The sequence below is a fragment of the Mercenaria mercenaria genome, unplaced genomic scaffold, assembly GCF_021730395.1.
Source record: "Mercenaria mercenaria strain notata unplaced genomic scaffold, MADL_Memer_1 contig_4911, whole genome shotgun sequence".
In the NCBI taxonomy this organism is placed as follows: Eukaryota; Metazoa; Mollusca; class Bivalvia; order Venerida; family Veneridae; genus Mercenaria; species Mercenaria mercenaria.
Window position 1 is genome coordinate 14,723 of NW_026463179.1, and position 22,020 is coordinate 36,742.

The 22,020-nt window shown below is 33.8% G+C and overlaps 1 protein-coding gene across 2 annotated transcripts; it reads right to left on the minus strand.

The window, feature by feature from the left end:
* Nucleotides 1–31: 31 nt before the first annotated feature.
* On the minus strand, nt 32–20,949 carry LOC128554295 (uncharacterized). 2 transcript variants are annotated; one of them, XM_053535552.1, is made up of 7 exons: nt 20,209–20,947; nt 13,877–14,008; nt 12,618–12,749; nt 11,655–11,987; nt 10,228–11,316; nt 9,486–9,744; nt 32–1,950 (listed from the first exon to the last, which is right to left on the minus strand). In XM_053535552.1, exons 1-7 carry the CDS (start codon nt 20,483–20,485, stop codon nt 1,755–1,757), a joined length of 2,418 nt encoding a protein of 805 aa, XP_053391527.1. In that variant the 5' UTR covers nt 20,486–20,947; the 3' UTR covers nt 32–1,754. The 2 variants fall into 2 exon arrangements, with proteins under 2 accessions (XP_053391527.1, XP_053391528.1); XM_053535553.1 differs by lacking the exon at nt 12,618–12,749 and having other exon boundaries at nt 20,209–20,949.
* Between the last annotated feature and the right edge of the window lie 1,071 nt (nt 20,950–22,020).

The window sequence follows — 22,020 nt, forward strand, 5'->3', positions numbered from 1 at the left end:
GATAAGTGTTTTGATTACACGACATGAGAAATCAATTTTCACAGTTTTATTTTTAAATTTTTTACTTATTAGATGTGTAAACATATGTTAAATATAGACCGGTCATACAGCAAAACCTATGGCCCGGCGATTGATACATTAAGTCATGCAATAATAACACGATTATGATGCGATATATACAGTAATCGCAGTCAAAACTACTGCCCGAGATCCGACGTTTTGACTATGGAACGGCAAGTCAATTTCATGATATCTAAAAGTAATTTTTCAGTTTTATCTTTAACAGTTTGTCCTACTGGCCCAGTAAACAATTGTTGAATATAAAACAGTCATATAGCCATGGACCTGCGACTTAAATATGGAGTAATGTAATAAAAGCCATTATGTACAAAAACATACCTTATTGTAATATAACAGTAATAGTATAGAAGTTTTTCAGTTCTACGTAGATTAGAATCCCAAACATTCAAACATGTTCCCAAACATAACGAGTTTGTTTGACCATGTACCTTTCATTGATCTTGAAAATATTAACTGTTGTTAAATTAAGTCAAGCTGTTATACTGAACAACCTGAACTTCACATAACAACAAGAGCTGTCGGAGGACAGCAACGCTCGACTATTCAACAGCCTTGTCAATTGAATGAATACAAAAGTCGTAAAAGGGTCATAATTTAGTAAAAAAGCAAAACAGGGTTATGGAACCTGCATAGTGCTTATCAGCTCATGACATTGAAAAAGTGTGTGAAGTTTCAATCCATTCCCATTAGTGGGTACTGAGATACCAGCTTACATATAAGAATTTAACCAAAAGCTCCTAAGTTGAAAAAGGGGCATAATTTTGTAAAATGCGAAGTAGAGTTAATGACCCTTTGCACTGCATGTCATATCATGACAGTGAACAAGTGTTTGAAGTTTCAAGCCTTTCCCTTAAGTGGATACTGAGATACCAGCTTACATACAAAAACTTAACCAAAAACTGTTAAGTCGAAAAGGGGGCATAATTTTGAAATAAAAAACGAATAGAGTTATGGGACCTGCTTTGTGCATGTCAGACCTTGACAGTGAACAAGTGTGTGAAGTTTCAATCCATTCCCATTAGTGAGTACTGAGATGCCAGCTTACAAACAAAACCTTGACCAAACCTTTCTAAGTCGAAAAAAGGTGCATACTTTTGTAAAAAAGCAAAATAAAGTTATGGAACCTGTGCAATGTAAGTCAGTTTATCACAGTAAATAAGTGTGTGAAGTTTCAATCCATTCCCACAAGTGGTTACTGAGATACCAGCTTACATACAAAACCTTAACCAAAAATTTCTAAGTCAAAAAAGGGGCATAATTTTGTAAAAAAGCAAAATAGAGTTATGGAACCTGTGCAATGTAAGTCTGTTTATCCCAGTGAATAAGTGTGTGAAGTTTCAATCCATTCCCACAAGTGGTTACTGCGACACCAGCTTACATACAAAACCTTAACCAAATCGGCAGACGCAGACGCGGACGCGGACGCGGACGCGCACGCCAGCGCATGGGCGAGTCCAATAGCTCTACTATTCTATGATGGCTTCCAGCATGTCTAGCTAAATTCATGAATTAGATCAATTAACCAATCAGAAGATTGCACATTCAAACAACTGTTAACTCCTTTGTACGCGGAAATCCACCTATTCATACTCTTTTTCTGAACACAATATGGCACCAAAATGGACATTATTAACAAGTACGTTCGCATTGCACATTGCATATATTATTTTTTATCAAGATTCTTTCACCGCCTCTACAACACATTTCGTGTCATCTTTAAATTCACTGTACAAAGCTTCTTGAAATCTTTTCGCAATATCTTGGTAAATGTCTACAAGATAAACATGCTTCAAGCTACTCGATTGCTCCTCCCGGAAGAAGTTTCTCACTGCACACACTATTTGTCTTGTCGCCGTCTTCAGTGGAAATCTATAAAACAAAATCACTTGAAGATTACGACAACGATAAAATAAAAACAAGAAGCAAATAAAAGTATTTTAATTGTACTATATATTAAGATCGGTGGTAAAACAAAGCTGACTTGTTTTCTTAACACATGATGTTGGTACATCCTCGAATAGCAACCTATGCCTTTCATTGCATAATCGTCCAAACTGTGCTTCTTACATGATTTAGCTGATACTGTGTCGGGATAAGAAATGTAGGTTATACTTGTACCTAAATCACAACAGGTGGAAGCATGCACGTCAAATATCAATAAAAAAATAAAAGTAAGACTCTCTTGAAGCACTAAACACAACAAACACGTCCACAGATATTCAGATCAAACACAAATAGAAAATGTAGCGGAAATATACAGCAGACGAGTTGCTTCAAATACCCATCAACATGTGCATTTTAATTGTACGAAAGATATAACAAGAGCTGTCACTATTGTTGCAAATGCCCCCGAAGCATGCCAAAGAATGCTATAGTTGTCTCAGAAATAAAACCACATCATTTCGTGACCTTGACCTTGACCTAAGTTACCCGGGTCATAAGCATGACACACCTCATCAATATGGTTAACATTTATGTCAAATTATTTTAAATTCCTTGATAAATGGCAGAGCTATTGATCAGACAAGAAACACCTTTGACTTATAAGTGTGACCTTGACCTTGGAGCTTGGGGTCTGGGTCTTAAGCATGACACGTCATCTCAATAAAGGGAACATTTATGCCAAGTAATTTTAAAATCCCTTCATCAATGGTACAGATATGGACCGGACAAAAAACAGACCATGTTAACATTTGACCTCTAAGTGTGACCTTGACCTTGAAGCTAGAGGTCTGGTTCTTGCGCGACACGTTGTCTCATTATGATGAACATTTATGCCAAGTTATTACAAAATCCCTTTATGGATGGCAGAGTTACAGTCCGGACAAAAATTTACACGGACACACGGACGGACTGTGCGATTTTAATATGACAACCTTCGGGGCATAAAATAGGGATAGAGTTAAATGGAGTGGCAGGATAAAAAGCGGAGTAAGTAAAAGGGGGTATAAAAGTTGAAAATATGGACATCACCTAAGAACAGCCAGCATCCTGTATAAAGAAAACTGGTGGGTTTAAACGCGTTTGGGGCATGCCAACCTCCCAACTAGTTATTTCAACTAGTTAGACAAGACAGAGTAAAGAAAAGAAAGGTAAGACAAAAATCCGCCTCTTCCGGCCATTTCTTTTTATCCAGGCTAGGACGACAAAAATAAATATAGTTTTATTGTTGTCCGTCCGTTCGTCTGTCCGGAGTCATATCTAAGAAATGGTTTGGAATATTTAAATAAAACATGGAAGAAATGCCACCATTCAAGTTTCAGTCAGCCTGCCTGAGGAAGACAAGTTCCATGGCCTTTGTATTCATACATATATGGTACATATATAGTGTTTGCATTTAATGTTCCGTCCAACTGGAGTCATATTTTGAATTATTTCAATAAAACATGGTACAGATATTTACTGCTAAATGGGAATGTGGCCCTACAAGGTTCAGTGAAATTGTTTGAGGAACACAAGAGGCATGGCCATCAGTACTTATGATACGATATGCACTATAATATTTATAGAGTATATCTTTGCAAACGTCCATTTTTGCCATGGGATACTAGTATTGATGATCAAGCTTGGTCATTGAGGGCAAGGTCACTGTTATCAATAATAGAAAATTGTTTCTGTTCAACAATTTCAGTAACGAATAAGTTACTGCAGTCAAACTTGGAAATTTAGAAGGCTAAGATTTAAATTGTATGTTGGGTTGCTTGGGTCAAGATCAAGATCACTGTGACCAAAAAAGAAAAATGGGTATCTATCACTAACTTATTTTAGGAATGAAATGCATAACCCAAACCTGGTAAATAATTAAATTTCACTTAGATCAGTAAATTAGTAGATTTCGTCAAGGTCATTGTTACTAAATATAGAAAAACGGTTCAATCAATTATTCATTTAGGAATTAGAAACTGCGACCAAACTTGGTATGATAGGTAACTTTCGAGGATACTGAAATTCAGTCGGAGCTCAAGCAGCTTAAATCTGTAACCGCTCAGTGTCATCTTTACCACTGGAAGAACTTTCATAAAACTAGCATCAATTATTGTCAACCTCATCAACATGACTTGCAGGGTATATATCACAGTTCACTAGGTCCAAAGTCAATGTCACACTTAAAAGTCAAAATAATGTCACAATCACTGCATTTTACTTTCCCTGAAAGCGCTTACAGTATTGTATCTCAAAGTATAATTATTTCAATACGAATTAACATAAATCAAACATTTTTGTGAGCAAAAACACAGTAATATAAAGTTTTGCTTTCAAGAACTGACCTACTGTTTAATCATCTTTTGCCTGAAAACATTTTTCCGTGATTTCGTCAGAATTTTAGGCAGCCATTCATATTATACGTAACATCAGACTATAGAACTCAAAGAAGTGTCTACTACCACCCGGATACCCTTTGGTTCAAAACACTTTTTACGTATATTTTGGATACAATACAATACAATACAATACAATACAATATTTATTTCTCTCATTTCATGGTATACATGACAATATGAGGTACCAAATTATACAAATACATAGTGAGGCATGTGTTATTCACTGTTTAAAAATAGTAAATCGTTACAAAGCGGGAGTAGGACCCGGATCTGAATATTTGTACATATGAAATGTCAATGTTGAAACATCTGTATAATCTCTTTTACAAATAGACAAAACTTTCTATAAAGAACATGATTATTGGTATCTGTATTCATAATTCTAAAGAATGTAATAATATTTGGACAACGAATGAATTGCTGTTTGATATATTTTTTCCTTAACGTATTTAATATAGAACATTCAAGTAAGTAATGAAATTCGTCACCAATATTTGAATTACATAGGGTACATTTTCTCTCATCATATGGAGTTCTATTCCAGCTTCCTGTCTCAACAGGAAGTTTATGGTTTTTTGTTCTGAATTTTATGATATAATTAAGATATCTATGATCTGTACAGGTAAGATATTTTTCAAAACAAAATTCATGTTTGAAAAGTTTATATGTCCTACAGCTAGATGAATTTTCTAAATTTGAATGCCAATCGTTCAAAAAAAGATCAAATAGCTTTTGCTTGACAGATATAACCAACCATTTAAAATTCGGAAAAGACTGGGACTCAAAAATGTTCGACATTCCACAGCTTATAAATATATTCTGAACATTTCTAATCCAAAGAAATTTTCTTGAATTGTTTGCAACTGGATTTGAATACTTATAATGTCCGAACAGTAATAAATACATATCCTTGGTGAGTTTTACATCGTTGCATGATACAGTTTTTGCCCAGAATGAAATAATTCTTGTCTTAATATCAATAGCAATAGGTTTTACACCTGTTTCACCATACACAATACTATTTGGCGTACTAGATTTAACCTTTAAAACAGTTTTTAAAAACTTGAGTTGAACACGTTCTATAACTTCAATATTTCCATATCCCCATATTTCACAACCATACAACAATATAGGTTTAACAATGCTACTAAATAGATCGATTTGGGTATCGATAGGTAGACAAAGGGACTTGGCTTTTTTAATAAGACTATACATAGCCTTTGTTGCTTGTTTCGCAATTTCTTTTTTCGTATTATAAAAAGAACCAGATCTGTTGAATAAAACACCAAGATATTTAAACTCTGATACTATTTCTATGTTTTCGCCATTATAGGTAAAGTTATAATGCCTTTGTCTTCCTCTAGAAAATACAAGGATTTTAGTCTTACTCGTGTTTAAAACTAATTTATATTGTTCACAGTAAGTCGCATAAACATTGAGTGCTGATTGTAAATCTGAAGCAGATTCAGATAAAATCACAGTATCATCTGCGTATAAAAGTACAAATAGTTTAACAAAATTTACAAGGTTATTATCTAATATGTGTTTGTCACATCTAACACCATGTACTAGGTTGCTGTTTAATATAAATTTATGCAAGTCGTTCAAATAGAGTGAAAATAACAGGGGAGACAAGTTTTCTCCTTGCCTTACACCAACATTGCAAGGGAAGTAATCAGATGTCATACGATTAGAAAAAATACACGACTTCGCTTTGTTGTACATATTCATAATAATACGTAAAAAATTCCCATTTATATTGTTTAGAATAAGTTTTGCCCACAGGCCGTTTCGCCACACTGTATCAAAGGCCCCTTTTAAATCTAAAAAGGCACAAAAAAGGGTCTTTTTACTATGTCTCAATAATTCTATTATAGTATTTAAAACAAACATGTTATCAACTGTCGAGTAGTTTTTTCTGAATCCTGCTTGAAATTGATTTATTATATTGTTTTCTGCTGTAAATGTTTCTAACCTAGTGTTTAAAATAAGTGTAAAAACTTTCCCCAAACAGCTTAACAGTGTTATTGGTCTGTAATTGCATGGATTAGAACTATCTCCCTTATTTTTAAAAATTGGTATAATTTTCCCTACAGTCCAGGAGTTTGGAACAATTCCGGTATTAAAAATGATATTGAATAATTTAAGCAACACATATTTTAACTTTGGAAAAGAATACTTGATATGTTCATTCAACAGACAATCAGTACCACTGGATTTATTGTTCTGAAGATTCCTAACTGCCTTGTCAATTTCAAACAAAGTAGTTGGTTGATTCAATACATTGTTTACATCAACAAATACAGCATCAACATTATCATTATCATCGGCGTCTTGTACAAAATTCATTTCTTTAAAGTATTTATACAAATCTTCAAGCTTGGCATTAGTTCTGTTAACCTTTTTCCCATTTAGGATTCTCCAAAACTCTCTAGGTTTTGTACTTTTAATTTTTGAGATTTTCCGTGCATTTTCTCTTTGAAAATTTTTGAAATTCGAATTTAATGTAGCCTTATATGTTTTACTATGCATTCTCAGATTTCTTTTATTTTCATCAGTTTTTCTCAATTTATATAAATGCTTCGCTCGATGAAAGTTTTTTCGTGCGTTTTTACAAGCAGAATTAAACCATTTTTTATTATTGCTGGGGTTAATTGGATTTTCTGAATGTGGTTTACTATATCCAAAAGTTTTACCGGCACATTCGATGTATAAAGCCGATAATTCTTCTACAACACTGTTGACATCGTTTTCAGTGACTGAGGTCATACTTTCGATATTACAAAGTTTAGAGTAAATGTTTTCAACTTTAAGTTCGTCCATATTATCTATATACAATTGGCCTTGTGACGCGTTCCAGTATTTGACATGTGTTTCTAATGTTTGTCTATCAACCGTGCTAGTGATACTCATGTTCAAACATAATGATACAGGACAATGAACATCAGATAATATACAACAAAAATCATGTACATGTAATTCATCAATTGTGCAAAACATATTTGAATTACAAATAAAATAGTCCACAAGACTAACATCTTTACACGTGACCGTGCCCTCAAGATCACCTTTCGTGCGTCCATTTAATAGATATAAACCGTTACACTGTAAAAAGTCTATCAACTTATATCCATAATTATTTACACCCTGATCACAGTTATTTCTTTCTAGTCTAACATTTCCTGTTTCGAAACTGTATAATTCGTTTTTACACAAGTTATAAAGATCATCGAGACCAGTTTCATGAAAAATATCGAAGTCTACGTTAACAAAGTCTGGCATTAATTTTGTTCGTGCATTCCAATCACCAAACAGTCCTATAAATGAATATTTCTCGGATAATGTGTTTAATTCAGTCTGAATCTCTAAAAACGGATCTTCAATAGAAAATTCCGAATTATCAGGTGGCAAATATACAACCCCGTACAGAAAATCACCCTTTTTTGTCAATCGTTTTGATATTGCGAACCACAAAACTAATCTACTGTCAGTTTCAATTATCTTTATGTACTGATCTATATTTTTCTTTACAGCGAGGGCTAATCCGCCCGATTTACGCCGAGCAACTGTTTTTCTGTGTTTGAAATAAAGTTTATAATTCTCAAATTCAACAGTATCTAAAGAGTCCATTTTTGTTTCTTGAAAGCCGATAATATCAAAACTGTTCAAAAAAGAGTTAAATTCGGGAACTATTTGCTTCGATTTCAATCCGCAAACATTCAGCGATAAAATATTTATTTTTAAATGGTGAGACAAATTCTGTTTGCCTGTATTTATATCGCAATATATAGCATTTCTATATTGACGGTAATTTGAATTTTCACTGTTAGTTAACGGGAACTCTCCCTGTCGGGGCTATTGATCACCATTGTTTGAGCACAAAGAAATATTATCTGCTGCGTAACTGTCAGAGAGAGGCGCTTCCGGGGTTTCATAATACACCTGTTTCAGTTGAGTTTCGTCCCGCGGCCGCTTTTGTATTTCATCCTCAAGAGGTGATCGAGCTTTCTGCTTGTTCCGAGTCACTGTATCATCGAGATCGCGTAGCTGCTCATACGAATTTGGAGTTCGAAAGTCAATAAACGGAGATCGACTCCGAGACGCTTCTCGTTGTCTGTTGATCCGGATGGGTGGCCTGGACCGATCTATTTGGGATGGTCCTGACAGGGCTGCAGAGACATTTTGTGGCGGCACTGTTGGTGGTTGACTTTTCGGTTTTTCGAATTTATCCAGTTCTAGATTATAAGTCCAGCCATTTACTACCAACTTATCTCTAATGATACAGTAGGATGGAACAGTAGGAGTTTCTTTATGCAGCTGGGAGTATTTTGCGGGATACTAATTAATTTCCTCTCTAACTTCATATATCTACATCTACAGAATTATTTGCATCGCTTTCGAGCACTTCAGTTTTAGTATAGGAAACCAATAAATAGTCAGTTAGATTAACATGTTACTTACTAAATATCTAAAAATACTAAGAAAGTATGCTTATTTAGCTAAGAGTATGTCACGGATAAGAATGCGTTTACCTAAAATAGTTAAATAGGATTTAGACTTATAAATGCAGTGTTCGCTTTATTTTGGCTGTACAAGAAATATATTATATGTATGTTTTTACATATGTTACATATGAATATTTGTTATATGTGCTCAAAGTACCCAGTGTAGTGTTCATAGTACTTACTCATCATGAAAAATAATCAGTTAGATTCAAATATCAATTGGACCTTATTACTGTCCAGCTTCCTGATTAAATAGTTCTAGCGGAGCCAGAAAACTGACGTTTATTCGGACTGAAAAAAAAAAATAGATTTTTAAGAGAAGAGAAAACTTCTTTACTTCAAAATCAACTTGCATAGCAGCAAAATTCTACTTGTTCTACCTGGTCTTCATTTTGAAGCCGCACTCGTGCAAAGTGCTCTCAGCTTTAAGGACAAACAGTAGATTAATATTTAGTGGAAAAACTACCAACAAGTGTTCTAGGTACGAGGTGCTTGAAATTGCATGGTTTTTAAATAGAACTATTTTTATAACGGACTTTGTTTTAAAGCATAGTGTATATACAGTAAGCAAACTTGCCCAGAAATTCCACAACTGATTGCTGGTAATGCAATTGTCTGTGCATTTCTAACTGAAGCTTGCATCATAGCTTTCCTGACTGTTTGTCTGAGTAATTTGTGCTGCTCATCTGCTGGCCCTTCTCTCCAAATTGGGCTATTTACGTGCACCACATGTTTAGCAGGAAGACTGCCAGCCTCGCTTACAAATACTTCTCCCTCATCTATGCTTCCTTGTGTTTGAAAATACTTGTAACACGCAGTCCTTATCTGTTCTCCTCCTATAAAAATATTATTTAAGAATCATATCCAAGAATATGCAACAAAACAGCAAAGTTATTTCAAAGTATCTGAATTTTAAAACATTTAACATGAGCCCGACATTTTACCAGCCATTTCAATACAAAGAAAACCTTTAAGATTTCATTATTAAAAACATAATAATATAGACGAGTTAAATAGAGAAGAAATAGTATAAAACAGAAGTGTCATTAAATGTAAAACTGTACGATACGAAAAAGTGTGAAACCCCAACGTAAGACAATTGCGCCTATAATTTGAAAATATAATTATATCTTCTATGTTTTTCCTAGGCCAATCCTAAAAGCAAAAATAAAAGGTTTCTTGTTTTAGACTCTGATCAAAATACACTGGCATGCGTGTTTTAAATCTCAACTTTGATATTCTAGCATAAGGGTAATATCAGGATTTTGCTGTTTTAATTAATGTCAAGACCTGTCTGATAAAGAACTCTGCATGTCTACCTTTCTCACTTATGGTCTCTGCAAGCCCTGTTGTTAATGAAAGAGCCTTGTCTGTAGTGTTTACCATTACATCTACTCTAAGATCCACTAGTGATCCTTTCATAACTGATATACGTCTTCCGCAGGTCATTTTACATATTGCATATCTTTGCATTTCCTCTGAACTGAATACGTCTGGTTCTGATTCATGAATCATTTCATTTGCTAGTGTTTGATCATTTCTATTTTCAAGATTTGACTCTAGTTCTGATGCATTTGGTTCTTCTTTGGATGCCGTTTTAGCGTTTCTACTCATACAACTCGACTCTGTTTCTAATGCCGTCCCAACGTTTGCATATGAAAAACATGTGCCTGACTTCGTCGTACCGGGGCTTTCATGTATTTCGGCGGTTTGTCTCTTACCATATAATTGTTTACTCCTTCCCGGTGTAATGTGTTGTTTACATGCTGTGGTTTTTCGGCACATGATTTTGCTTACACTTGACAAAGCACACTTAGACCTGTTTTCAGGCACAGCAACCTGATAAAATAGCTTTTTAAATGTTACAATAACGTTAAGTTTCCAGACTTTCTTTTTCCTTGACCATGTGGTGGCGTCCGTTTTGTCCTTTGAAATAGATCGCAAAAGAATTTGAGTTTTCCCTCGTTTTTTATCAGGCCAAAGGATTTCGGCATCACAGTCTGCCATAGTCTTGTCTATTTTCTTTCTTTCGGCAACATTATCTGTGAGGTAATCTAATTTTTCGTCACTGAAGTCCGAAATGATCACCACATCATCACTATTTTCTAATGCTTCTTCGGCTTTAGGACTCTTTGTCTTGTTATTTCGAGAATAAATTACTTCTTCCTTATCAGCTTTCATCAAGTCGTCGTCTACTTTTTCGGAAATTTTCGTTTCAGCGTTTTCATTTGATTCTGCATTTGAACTCAAACTGTCCTTCGTTTGACTTGTATTATTATTCACTTTACTTGGCCGCCATCTAAACCTAGGCTTTGGAGCTACTTTTGGTTTTGCACTTCTGGATTCATTTGAACTTTTAATGGAAGTTATTTCACGGCTTTGTACATTTGTCTGTACCTGTTTGATATCTGGAAATAAAATATATCTAAATTTACTGAGTAATCATTGAAAGCCGTAATTTATATTTCTCAAAAAGCTGAGTTATATGACATATTAATAGTTTTGCATTAAATATAGCTACAGTATATTACCTTTGCAAGTTTTGTGTGGGTTCAATATCTGATTGTAAAGTTCACGTATTCGTATGTTTATAAATATTGAAATTTGCAATATATGAATAAAAGCTATGCATCTTAATATTTATTTAAAGATATAAAATACAACAGCTATGCCTTACATTTTAACTGGTCTTCAAAAAGTAAAATAAAGAGAATAACTGCATTTTAGAGTAACAGTACATTAATACCTTTGAACATGTCTGGATCAAGCATTTCAGCAATATCCTCAAGGTCGCAATTGATCAAGACCCGCAAGAAACATCTGAACCAGTCCACAGTGCGACGTGGTAAGTACATCAGTAAAACACAAGCAGCTCTCATCTTCCCATGGTTTTTCTCCTCCGCTCTTATTTCTTCTACATCCATTTGTTTGAAAACGCCTTTTTGCAGTAGATGAGGCAATAACTCTGATGGTTCTAGACGCACGATTATTTCGGGTGTAAAGAGTTCTACAACCTTGACGTAGTTCTGATCCTCTGGGTTGTATTCGCCGTCCAGGATACTCACAATCTTTGGATAACCTACAATTAATTAAGACAGTATTTAAAGAGCATTTATCAATATATCATGTACATAAATCACATACTAGTACATAGAATCAAATTTACAATTGAAAATAAAAAAAAAAGGAGTAAAAAACTGAAATATTTATGATGCATTGTCATGTCAAATTATTACTCGTATAAAAAAGTCAGCACATAAAATTGTCATTTTTGTAAAAGTGTTGTTCATATTGATTATAAAGAACACCATTTTAACGTAAATCATAGGTATGCTGCATATAAAATAAGATATGTAAAAAGGCGATAGAGATATTGTTTCATATATAAATAAATGCATTGTAAGATGAGTTTTGGTTTTGGGGTTCGTTTCAGTTTTAATTTCTTCAACACTGGTATAAAAGTGGATATGATACTGCAGCATAGCCATGTTAAAAGCTATTTACTTTTTATACACGCCGGTCGATTGTCAAAACCAGTGGTTTGGACAACTGAAAGGCAAGCCATTAAATAAGCGTGTCATACTGGTAATATGATATAATAAATAAGTCTTATTGTTTTTTCTTCAAGTCAAGTTTTGACTTTAGCCAAACAAAATTTAGTGATGAACTAAATATCGGTCAATTTCAATAAATGTGCCAAAGGTGTTACCATCATTTTCAGAAAGAGCATCCCTCAGTTCAACAAATCTTCCTGGTTCCTCAACATTATGTAATAACATTTCTAGGGCCTTTCTTGATGCCTTTATAAGATTTTTCTCCGAGAGAATATCTGACTTTTGTTCTAAAATAAATTCATTATAATCAGACTTAATTTCCAGTAGTGCTTTTATAATGTCATGCAAAAATAGACCACAGGTTGAAAACACTGAACTACTTGTCAGACTAGTAAATTTTGGATACTAATTCATTAATTTTTCTTATAACAAAAGTCAATTTAACTGTAAAAGATATAAATTTTGTTTCTTATATACCGTACTATACTGTGGTTCGACAAAATGGAATTGAATTTATTTTATTTGACACTGAAATAGTTTCAATAGTATATGCTATGTATATGCTACGTATAGTCACATAGATTTATCTCGCACTAATCCAGTTGTTAATGAGGATGACAGGTTGGTTGGTTGTTTTGAGTTTAACGCCTTTTTCAACAGTATTTCAGTTATGTAACGGCGGGAGGTTAACCTAACCAGCGTTCCTGAATTATGTACCAGTACAAACCTGTTCTCCGCAAGTAACTGCCAACTTCCCCACATGAATCAGACGTTGAGGAAGAATGATTTGTGACAAAATGTCTTCAGATCGTCACGGAAAACAAACGCCTGGTCTAGGGCTCGAACTCGTGACCCCGCGATCCGTAGATCTGCGCTCTCTCTACTAAGCTAAGCGGGCGGGCACGAGAATGACACGAATTTCACTAGCTCAACAGGTCGAACTATTCTCCAATGGACTTGCTTGGAAGTTCAAGATATTCATTGTAAACCTAAAGCTTTATAACATGAGCTGAGAATTCAAATACATACAATACATATTTTGTACTGAGATTTAAATTAACAGTCACTCATGTTCACTGTTATAATTCTTTTGATATCTTGTTATGGTAAACTTGCATATAAAAAAGACGAGCAACGTACATAATATGTAGTCATGGATATTAAAGATGAAAAATTTCGAGGGTACTTTTGAATCAACGTGGTTTTAGAAATATTTCATTTGAAGTAGATATCCCTGCCAGCAGAAAGATCGGTTGCTGTACCCAGGTGGCTAGGGCTCAACACAGTCTAGACTCTTTTTCTGTCCTCAAAGCAGGTAGTCACAATATGATCTACATTTACCTCATGACCAAAGATCCAAGGGGAAAAGCTGATCACACTAAGCTGATACATTGTAAGTAATATTTTAATTTACCTTCAGAAAAGCAGTGCAGATGTAAAATCAGATCGTCTGATTTGATACAATGACTGATGTATATCAAGTGTTGTTCCAGGTTTATTCTGATTATCTCCTCTCTGGAATATTCATCAGCCGGACATTCTTTTTCTGAAATATAAAAGCGATCTTAAGCCACTGGAATCAATGCCGGTCAAGAGATCAGACATTATTCAGAATTTTGGGCCCTCTCGGGCATGACATTTGATATAATAAACACAGCTTATATCTTCACTAATACAAAACAACCATATGAAAATAAAATAAAAAGCATGTATAAATGTGTACAAATAATGCATTCATGCTGTGTTTTCACTCTGCCTCGATTCAAAATATTCTTTGTAACAAAGATTTACAGGTTGATGGTTTTGAACATTTTGTTTTGCACAGAACTGATATTAAAAGCACTGCGACACGTAATTCAGGTGGTGTAATTATATACGTTAAAAATAATTTAGTGTCAGATGATATATTGATATTTACTTCTCATGATGACATTATTTGGGTTAAGATTTCAGGAAATAAGTTATCGTTGGATAGAGATGTTTTTATTGGTCTTTGTTATGTTATCCCAGATAATAGTAGTAGACAGACTGTTGTAGAGGATAATACATTTGATCGGTTGATTGACTCAGTAATACATGTTGAAAATATTTCAAACGATAATTGTTACTATTCGCTTTTTGGCGATTTCAATGCCCGCACTTCTACACTTCCAGATTTTGTAACAGATGATACATTAAATGTTGGTAATAATGATATTTTACCTGATGATTATACCGCAGATTTTACTTTAAAACGATTCTCACAGGACCATGGACATGTTAACAATAATGGAAGAGTATTGCTTGATTTTTGCAAACAAACAGGTTATAGAATTATAAATGGCCGAAAAGGTGATGATGTAAATCTGGGGAAATATACTTTTGTTAAGGTTACATTCTACTAATTCAATTCCTTATTTATTTCATATTAATAACAAAACATTCAGACCTCATTTTCAGCACTTTAGAGCATTTCAATGATATGAAAACCATATATGGTCATTTAGAATAACATGTCTTCTTATCAAAAATAGAAAATTATTGACATGTTATGTTGTATATAAGAAAAATAATCTGTTCTGAGAAACATCACCCTCTAAAAATGCTCCCATGAAAACAGCCGTTTAGCAATTACGCGTAGGTAGACATTTTTCGCAAAGAATAAAACTTATTCCAGGAAATTTACAATGAAAATGGTCTAGATCTATTCTCAATACAATAAGCAATAAACATAAGCCAAAAATTTAACTGCCACCTCCTCATGTCACTCATTATACCAGATTTCATCCATAGCATGGAACTACATTTTGGACTACTTCACATGTAACACTGAGTAGTCACTTCCGGTTTGGTGTAATCCGTCCTTAAATAACAGAGGTTGTATTTGTTTGTTTGTTTGTTTTGGGTTTAACGCCGTTTTTCAACAGTATTTCAGTCATGTAACGGCGGGCAGTTAACCTAACCAGTATTCCTGGATTCTGAACCAGTACAAACCTGTTCTCCGCAAGTAACTGCCAACTTCCCCACATGATTAATCAGAGGTGGAGGACTTATGATATCAGACACAATGTCGTTTATCAAATAGTCACGGAGAACATACGCCCCGCCCGAGGATCGAACTCGCGACCCCGAGATCCGTAGACCAACGCTCTTACCTACTGAGCTAAGCGGGCGGGCTCAACAGAGGTTGTAGCGTTGTTGACTATTTGTTATGTAAATCTAGTATGTTTGAGAATATACAAAAATTTTCGGTCGACTGCCCAAATATAGTTTCGGATCACTGCCTCTTGACTGTCACTTTTTCATTCAAAAGAATGGAAGAGGATGAATGCAGAAATAGCGATACGCAACATGAATTTATGTGTCCTAGTTATAAATATGTTTGGAAATCTGAGTTAAAAGAACAGTACATTGAATTATTGTCAAATGATGAGAATATACAGAATCCTTCAACATATTATGTAATGATATTTTGTCAAGTAGTTCAAGTTGTGACATTGATAATTGTATACAGAAATTAGAAATTATTTTTAGTAATATTGCCTCCCCGTTTATGAAGAAAATAAAAATAGATAATGAGTCTAGTGTACGTAACTATGATTTCAATCAGCCATGGTATGACCAGGAATGTTATGAAAAGCAGCAAATATTTTATAAGTGCCTGAATAAATACAGGAACTGCCCGAATGATACAAACAGAATATACATGGTGAATGCAAGATCTGATTATAAATCTTTGTTAAGAAAATGTAGATATAATTTTGATAAAGAAAAAACTAGTGAGCTATTGAAAGCCAAATATAAGAATGCTCGTCTATACTGGAATATGTTAAAGGAATCGAGTGGTTTAAACAATCAAATTTTGAAGTATTCCCTTATCTACTTTTGAACAGTATTTTAAAGCGGTAAATAACCCGCAAGACAGATTTTTCATTCCGGATGAAGACATTTTGAATTTTGTTAATCGTTATGGACACGAAGAATTTAAAATAATGTTTCAAGAATTAAATTGTCGAATAAGCATAGATGAGATTAATACTGCGATTAAAGAATTGAAAAATAACAGATCTGCCGGTCCTGATCTACTTATTAATGAATTTTTTATAAACGGTAAACGTACTATAGTGCCTGTTTTGTTTTCTTTGTTCAATAAAATATTTGAAATAGGTTATTTTCCTGAGCGATGGTCAGAAGGTTACGTTATTCCGTTACACAAAAAAAGGAAGCATAAATAACGTTGAAAATTATCGTGGCATTACTTTATTAAGCTGTGTAGGTAAACTATTCACCCGTATAATAAATAATAGGTTTAAATTATGGGCTGAGAATTACAATGTATATGTTGAGGCCCAAGCGGGGTTCAGGTCAAAAATGAGTACTGTTGACAATGTATTTGTATTAAATGGTTTAATATCGCATTTTTTTAATCAAGGGAAGCAACTGTATACTTTATTTGTTGATTACACGAAGGCTTTTGATTATGTGGTAAGAGATAATCTATGGTATAAATTAATAAAATTAGGACTGCGAGGTAACATTTTAGATATTGTAAAATCAATTTATGAATCAGTTATGTCTAGAGTTAAATATTATAATACCTTAAGCGAAGAGTACTCTTGCATGTTAGGGGTCAGACAGGGGGAGTGTTTATCTCCCTTTTTATTCACAATATTTATCAATGATTTGGAAGATGTATTTATTAATTGTGATGCAGTTGGAATAGATGTTAATATGTTTAAAGTATTTTTATTGTTGTATGCAGACGATATAGTTATATTTGCAAATTCTGCCGAAGAATTACAAAACAATATTAATCTGCTACATAATTATTGCATGCTTTGGAAACTTAAGGTGAATGTTACAAAAACAAAAATAATGGTTTTTAAAAAAGGAGGTAGTATTCCAAGAAACATAGAATTTCTATATGATGGTTTTAGGATTGAAATTGTCAATAAATTTTGTTACTTAGGTATAGTATTTACTTGTGGAGGGTCACTGAGTACAGCCCAAAATACTTTAGCAGGCCAAGCACAAAAAGCAATATTCAAATTAAGGTATTGGACCCGTAATAGTAATGTTTAAAAAATGGCAATTGCTTGGTATATTCTTAAAGCTGACCATGTTTTGCAATGTGTTACAAATTTTAAACAACTTTTACCGTGCCGTTTTTTGTAAATTTTGTATAAATTATGGTATTTTCTCAAGCTGAAGTAGAGACAAATTTCAATGTGATGGCCACTATCTAAAATGTTTGTAGAGAATTCATTACAGCATTAATTTTGATAAAAGAAACATAAAATTATTGGTAAACAATTATAAAACACAAAATAAAACTGTAAATATCACTTTTTTCTAGGGTGTCTCAAGTAAACAGATTTAATGAGACAGAATTCTAACTCCAACACTGAAACATTAATGTCGAACCCTGTGAGTCTGTTTTGAATTTTGCTCACTTCATTCAAAAATAACCTTGGGGCAGAATTAAACCTACCTACTTTTCTTCCATAATATGTATCTAAATAATGAAGGCAAAATAGAAAACTTTTACCGCATGTTACTCAGTATTTTTAAAGATGTCAAACTCTACCCCTCCTGATTCAGAGGTAAATTCACTTTGAACAGCAAGAAATCGTTTATAAAACGAAAATTTTCCACTTTTGTACAATATATCCATAATAAGCCTTGAAAGAAGTAAAAATTTACTAGAAAAAAAGGAAAATATGGAAAAAAAAATTTGCTCCCAGTGGGGCTTGAACCTACGCCCCCCTGAAAATTGCAGTCAAAGTAGGTTTATGGTAGGAGTTGAATATTCTTCAAAAAGGAGGTACTCCATTACGGGTCCAATACCTTAAATAAATATTTGTATAAGTTTACTTATATATCACCAAAACATAAATTGGAATAATTTGATAAGCTTGTGTCACCTATTTTAAACTATTGCAGCGAAGTTTGGGGTTTTGTAAATGATTTATCCGTCGAGAGGGTGCACATGCAATTTTGCAAGAAACTTTTAGGAGTTAAAATGGTAACTCAAAATGACTTCATATATGGCGAATTGGGTCGAGTATCTTACAGAACAATTCACATGTATAATGTAGTAAAATATTGGTTAAAAATATTACAACTTGGTCATAACAAGTATGTTTTTATTACATACACATTGTTAAAAAACAGATGCTTGGATATATCAAGGCGTAGGTAATGTTGATATGTTTTTATATATGGTTAAACAAAGATTAGATCAATTTATACAAAATTGGAATTCAAGAATTAATAATTCTTCTAGAGCTTTATTGTATAAGAGAATTTCAATTTTTAGATTTCAGCCATCTTGAATATTTTAATGTAAATAAATTTTGTATATCTGTTACACGTTTAAGGGTATCTTCTCATAAATTACAAGTAGAAGCTGGAAGATGGGTAAGACCAGTTAAGACCAGTTAGTACACCATTAGATGAAAGGAAATGTATTATCTGTCAAAAATTAGAAGATGAATACCATTTTATAATAGAATGTGATTTGTATAATGATTTAAGAAAACAATATATACCAAGAAAATACTGGATTAGACCAAATATGTTTAAATTTATAGAACTTTTGAACTTTGAAAATAAGAAAATAATACAAAATGTAGGAATATTTATATTTAATGCATTTAAACTTAGACAGTCTACTTTGTAATACTCTTTTGTTTTGTTTGTTTTGGGTTTAACGCCGTTTTCAACAATATTTCAGTCATGTAACGGCGGGCAGTTAACCTAACCAGTGTTCCTGGATTCTGTACCACTACAAACCTGTTCTCCGTAAGTAACTGCCAACTTCCCCACATGAATCAGAGGCGGAGGACTAATGATTTCAGACACAATGTCGTTTATCAAGTAGTCACGGAGAACATACGCCCCGCCCGAGGATCGAACTCGCGACCCCGAGATCCATAGACCAACGCTCTTACCTACTGAGCTAAGTGGGCGGGCCTGTTTACCTATTTAGTACGACCCGCGATCCGTAGACCGACGCTCTACCTACTGAGCTAAGCGGGCGGGTTAATACTCTATATTATTATGTTTTATGTTATGATTGTAGTTAAATGTGTGTGTTCTTTCAGGTCTTGTATTTCGTTTCGACAAGGCTGTGATTGAACTGATTGTTCTATATATGTTGTATTTAAATGTATTGTTAAACGGTCCATATATATAGCGTCTATTTTTTGGTTGATTGCCTCTGTTTTGAAGCTATTTATCTAAGCATTAATTATGCTTCTGTTTGTTGATTTGAATAGATCTATGTCAAGTAGTACAACTCTTGTAAACTTGTCAAAGATGACCTTCTCCGTTTTTGGTTTTGTTTGTTTGTGTGTTTTTATGGTTAAGACTTTGTCTTTTCTGTCGCTCGTCTTCATGTTATATAACTCTGTATAATAACTTTTATATCGTGATGTGCACCACTGTTTGCTGTATGTCTTGCATTATGTAATATTTATGTCATGATGGGCTTTTAAGCCTAAATGATTTGCAATAAAATTGTCTTGTCTTGTCTTGTCTTGTCTGTCAATGATTAGGTATTCCAGCCCATGGTTACATCACTGACTTCCAGCTGTTCATGTAAAGTCAGGCAGAGTTTATCTTAGATATGGGGCACATTAGCATTTGTTTCTTATACATGTATATTTATAGATTGGCATTTAAAATGAAAATAACTCTAGCAAAACCCGCAACCACCAGACTCTCAAGGCTTTGATTTATACTAGCATTTACCAATATATTTACCTGTTATATTTTCTTCGTTGCTTGTATTACCGGTTTCACACTCTATCTGTGTGTTTGATGAAGCATGAATGCGTGTTTCAGTATCAGCTTGAGAACCCTGGTCTCTCGTGTCTGCAGAAGACCTCTGTGCAAATAATGGGACATATTTCACTTTTGTGTGGTGAAATACAACAGTTCCAGGGGACAGATGTCCAAAGCCCCTAGGAAAACCTGCACCAGGTAGCTCTGTCTCAGCTGTAACTGGTAGTGTATCTGGTCTGGACTTCGACTGATCCATTTATCTTCGTACAAACACTTCCTGTTTGTACAAAACAACTTAACAATTATACTGTATTATCGTATTTAACAAGCGCTTCTAAAACCTCGATTAATTCATCCATAAATGTATAATCCAGTTTTCAAATCAATACATCTACATTCTGATTTTAACTGGGTACTAGTTAACATCCATTATGAAGCCTATATCTAGTCCCTGTATACGTAATGTGCATTATCATTCATGCATTGTATTTATTTATCATCATTTATGCACTTTTTACATTAATGTATAAACCTTTGTGCAGCGTATATTATGTCAGGTTAATAAAGCGCTTTGCACACAGGTCAATTTAAATCCAAAGTTATTGTATTCAAACCGTTACACTTGTATCAACAAGTATAAGTGTATTGATTTAAACAATTATCATTTTCGTAGAATTAAAAGGTTAAGGTCGCATGTCCTATATTCAATCATCCGTAAAACGGAGGTATATGTATGTTTTGATGTATTTGTAAACCTTACAAAATGAAAAGCTACTTTAAGTTGACATTTACTCTGTTTTATGACAATTTTGAAGAAGATCATTACAAATTATAGTTCGGTTTCAGCGATGTTTTTCTAACGGTCCGTTATTTAGGTAGTGTTTAGTGGTTCTTACCTAAATAACGCGTAGTAAATCATGCTGATTTCCCTAATCGTCAGACGAGTCTATAAATTGTTGTTTTGTGTTTTCTTTTATTATTTACACATGGAAATGACAGTATAATTGAAAAACAAAATCATTACAAATTAACGGGATTGTTTATGGAATTGAAGTGGTTTGTCCTGCATGCACTTTCAATGAGTTAATGTATAAGACCAGTACTTGGAAGACTGCTGCATGAATATGTTGTCAAACATATGAAAACAACAAATTGGTGTTTGACATATCCAATCTTCTAAATTAGATCACAAATGAATCTATATATGGATTAACCATGCTTGTTTTGTTGTTGGCGACATGGTATATTTTTAATTGCATAATTGACATATCATGCAGAAGTACTCCTTTTTTTTTCTTTTCTTTTTTTTCAAATTCAAATTTATTAGGATCTGTGTGTTGATTAGATGGACACACCAATATTTGTTTAAAGCGCAGATCTGGCGTTTGTTTGGATAATATCATCTCGTTGTACAACTCGTTTAAATGGGTCAGCCGTGTTGATTACTTATAAAATAGACTTGCCCGGTTTATAGGTTGGTCAGGGCTACGGATATGTATTGTATCTTGTCATCGGAATATTTCTATAAACTGCTTCTTCCCCTTCCGTTTGGATCCGTCCATGTTTATTTTATGGACTGATACCGCGATGGTTGACCTTAGGCTGATTATTCATATCGATTATTTCATTGTAGAAATAAGGGGTGTTTAAGGTAGCCGTGTATATTTATATGGAATTAGTTTGTGCACAGAGCAGTATCAAAGTATGTATACAGTAAAACACCGCTCGCTCGAGGTCGCAAGGGGATGAGCAAAATGCTCGAGTTATCCATGGTTTCGAGCGACCCAAACA

What these genes read in the sequence shown, in the direction of transcription:
- LOC128554295 (XM_053535552.1), bottom strand. Translation starts at nt 20,485, where the DNA reads ATGGATCAGTCGAAGTCCAGACCAGATACACTACCAGTTACAGCTGAG. An exon ending in TGCTCTTTCTGAAAATGATG is followed by an intron (nt 11,988 to 12,617) that starts GTAACACCTTTG and finishes AATTAATTGTAG; the next exon opens with GTTATCCAAAGATTGTGAGT. An exon ending in TGATCCAGACATGTTCAAAG is followed by an intron (nt 11,317 to 11,654) that starts GTATTAATGTAC and finishes TTTTATTTCCAG; the next exon opens with ATATCAAACAGGTACAGACA.